The 3,727-nt window shown below is 61.5% G+C and overlaps 1 protein-coding gene across 1 annotated transcript; it reads left to right on the plus strand.

The window, feature by feature from the left end:
* Positions 1 to 269: 269 nt before the first annotated feature.
* On the plus strand, positions 270 to 3,718 carry CHRND (cholinergic receptor, nicotinic, delta (muscle); the record flags this gene model as incomplete). Its single annotated transcript, XM_008940693.1, is given in 11 exon segments — positions 270 to 295; positions 978 to 1,123; positions 1,301 to 1,345; positions 1,447 to 1,556; positions 1,672 to 1,747; positions 1,749 to 1,828; positions 2,264 to 2,379; positions 2,608 to 2,808; positions 3,111 to 3,222; positions 3,344 to 3,462; positions 3,662 to 3,718. Coding segments are annotated over 11 exon segments (1,072 nt in total), but the record flags the coding sequence as incomplete, so codon positions are not given.
* Between the last annotated feature and the right edge of the window lie 9 nt (positions 3,719 to 3,727).

Consider the following 3,727-nt stretch of genomic DNA (forward strand, 5'->3'; position numbering starts at 1 on the left):
TGGCCAGAGGCGGGGTGATGGGCTGATGCCAGCTGTCCCTGCCTGTCTCCTCTCCTCTCCTCCGGGCACTGCGGTGCCGGAAGAGAGGGGCGGGAGCGGGTATCTGGTGCCGGCACCCTTCCCCCTCGGCACCTGGCACCATCCATCTCCTGCTCTGGCTGGCGGCCGGACATCCGCTCGGCCAGGCCGGGCGGGGAGGTGGCCAGGACCTGGCACGGCACGAGGGCACCGTCGTGGGCACTCATGGGGGACCTGCTGGGGTGGCTGGCCCTGCTCGGGGCACTGATGCTGTCGGGTGAGTGGGGGCCTAGGGTCTCGGGAATGGGGTTGTCTCGTTGCTGGGGGGTTTCTGGGCCCCCCTGGTGGAGCTGGTGTGGGGTGATGATGGCAGGGTCTCACCTGGACACAGGTGTCCCCAGGGCTGCATTTTGGGTGTTGCCTGGCAGAGCACCATCACTGAGCGTGCCCTGCATTGCTGCCCTGACTGTGACACACAGAGCCGTGCCCCTGCCTGGGCAGCGTGTGTGTGTCTGCCTGTGTACAGTGTCACCGTGTCTGTGTGTCCATTTCTGTACAGTGTCACCGTGTCTGTGTGCGTGCAGTGACACTGCTTCTACGACCAGGAGTCCCTGCATATACTGAGTCCATGTCCACGTGTGCCTCTGTGTCTGCATCCACCCGTGTGCACAGTGCCACCGTGTCTGTACCCAAGTGTCCCGTGCCCCTGTGTGTGCTGGGTCTGTGTGTGTCCCTCTCTGTCCTTGCCCTGTGCCCCTGTGTGCCCATATGCCCCCACATCCATCATTTCCACATGTCCCGTGTCCATGCCCTGTGCGGCACAGACTTGCAGTGTCCTGGCCTGCTCCTGTCCCCTCCATCTTTATGCCACTCTGCCCTCTCCAAGCGTCCCTAAGAGGTGGCACTGGGCCCAGTGACCCCCCCAGCTCACCCCAGTTTGCTTGACCCCACCCCTCCAGGCGGGCTCTGCGTGAACCAGGAGGAGCGGCTCATCCACCACCTCTTTAAGGAGAGGGGCTACGATAAAGAGGTGCGCCCCGTCGTCTCCACTGATCAGGTCGTGGACGTCTACCTAGCTCTCACCCTCTCCAACCTCATCTCACTGGTGAGCTGGGACCATGGGATGCCCCCAGCCATGCCTTACCACCCAGGGCTGGCTGGGTGGGAGGAGTCCTGAGGCTGCTGCCCTGAAACTGGCTGGTGAGGGCTGGGGGTCCCGAGCTGGGTGGGACAGCTGCTGGGCATGGCCATGGCATCTCACTGCCCCTCACTCTCATTACAGAAAGAGGTGGACGAGACGCTCACCAGCAACGTATGGCTCGAGCACGTGAGTAGGGACAGGCATCACGGTGTGATGGCAAGCCCGAGGCTTGGGCAACAGGGTGCTCCAGTGTGGCAAGGGGGTGACCTGGGGATCCTCTCCTCCAGAGCTGGACCGATTACCGCCTGCAGTGGAACAAGTCCGAGTTTGGGGACATCGAAGTGCTGCGCCTACCAGCCGACATGCTGTGGCTACCCGAGATAGTCCTGGAGAACAAGTGAGCCATGCCTCAGCTTCCTCTCCCTAGCCCCCTGAGCTGTGCCTGGCATGTCCCCAAGGCTCCACCTGCCCCTCGCTAGCCCCACCCTCACCTTGTTTCTCTTCCGGCGCAGCAATGACGGGCTCTTTGAGGTCGCCTACTACTGCAACGTCCTCATCTACGACACGGGCAGCGTCTACTGGCTGCCAACCCGCCATCTTCCGCAGCGCCTGCCCCATCAACGTCGACTTCTTCCCCTTCGATTGGCAGAATTGCACCCTCAAATTCAGGTGCCAGGGAGCTGGCTGGGGCGGGGCACGGGTGGGCAACAGGGTGGGCATCCCAGCCTCCTGTGATGCCCACTGCTGCCAGCACCTTCCCTTGCTGTTGGGGTGCAGCAAGGTGTGGGCTTGAAGGTGATTTGGTGGCCCAAGCCCATCAACGTCGACTTCTTCCCCTTCGATTGGCAGAATTGCACCCTCAAATTCAGGTGCCAGGGAGCTGGCTGGGGCGGGGCACGGGTGGGCAACAGGGTGGGCATCCCAGCCTCCTGTGATGCCCACTGCTGCCAGCACCTTCCCTTGCTGTTGGGGTGCAGCAAGGTGTGGGCTTGAAGGTGATTTGGTGGCCCAAGTCCGCTGTGCTGGAGGTAGGGGTGGGTGAATGGTGGGAACCAAGCAGCAGGTGCAGCCCCTCACCTCCTGTCCCCCCTGGCCATGGGTCAGTTCCCTGACTTACAGTGCCCTGGAGATCAACATGCATTTGAGGGAGGACAATGACCCGAGTACAGGCAAGGATTACCCAGTGGAGTGGATCATCATTGACCCTGAAGGCTTCACAGGTAACACTCGCTTTCTGCCATGGCCTGTGGCAGCAGAACACCTTGTACGGGACTTGGGAGCACCCTGCCATGAAGACAGCAGAATACCCAGGGCTTTGGCACCCTAGCACCCATCCCACCAAGCTTGGAGCTACCCAGACCTAGGACAGGGAGACCTGTTGGTGGGGCTGGTAAGGATGGGCAGGGCAGGGGTCCCTGTGCTATGCACTATCGCTTATGTCCCAACAGAGAACGGGGAATGGGAAATCATCCACCGCCCGGCCCGCAAGAACATTCACCCTGACCAGCCCCTCGACAGCAGCGAGCACCAGGACATCACCTTCTACCTCATCATCAAACGCAAGCCGCTCTTCTATGTCATCAATATTGTCATCCCCTGCATCCTCATCGCCTTCATGGTCATCCTCGTCTTCTACTTGCCTGCTGACAGTAAGTGAGCCCCACGGCACCTGCTCCTGGTGCTGGTGTCACCCCACGGGGCACCTCCACATCCCAGCACAGGGACATGCTGGTACTGAGACACTGCCACGTAGGACACCATAATCCCAGCCAGGCACCCTGGCAGAGGCCCACTTTGTCACAGGATACTCTATGTGGGACCCTGGAGTACCCCCATAATAGAAAACCATACATGGGGCACTGTGTGGTGGGACACTGGAAGGGCAATCCTTCCGGATTCCCACTGGGAAGGGGCCTGGAGCAGGGTTTGCCTGAGCTCACTTTCTCTCCAGGTGGTGAGAAGATGACCCTGGTGATCTCAGTGCTCCTGGCCCAGTCTGTCTTCCTCCTGCTCATCTCCCAGCGCCTGCCCCCCACCTCCCATGCCGTCCCCCTTATCGACAAGTGAGTCTTGGGCACTGCTGGGTGTAGTGGGGACACCGAGAGGTCCCTGTAATGCCAGAGGGCAGCTGTGCCTGTGCTCAGTCCCTGCGGCAATGCCAGCCCAGGCCCGTGCCCTCCACAGGTACCTGCTTTTCATCATGCTGCTGGTGACGGCTGTGGTGCTGATCTGCGTCGTGGTCCTCAACTTCCATTTCCGCACCCCCAGCACCCACATCATGTCTGACTGGGTCAAAGAGGTGAGTGGGGTGCTGGGCCGGGGTAGGCAAACCAGTGGGTACAGGGGTGGCACCATGACCCTCATAGGGCATAGGACAGCGCAGCCCCAGTTCACATCAGGGTGTTCCCTCCGTGCCACTCCAAGGGGCTGCATTGAGGGCAAAAAGTGGGGGATGAGGCGGTGTGGCTCTGCTTTGGACACAACACCCCTTCCCATGCCCAGGTCTTCCTGGAGAGCCTGCCTCGCCTGCTGGGCATGTCGCAGGCGGCCGAGAGCCCGGCGGGCACG

Source organism: Merops nubicus, unplaced genomic scaffold (assembly GCF_000691845.1).
Source record: "Merops nubicus isolate BGI_N331 unplaced genomic scaffold, ASM69184v1 scaffold49555, whole genome shotgun sequence".
Classification (NCBI taxonomy): domain Eukaryota; kingdom Metazoa; phylum Chordata; class Aves; order Coraciiformes; family Meropidae; genus Merops; species Merops nubicus.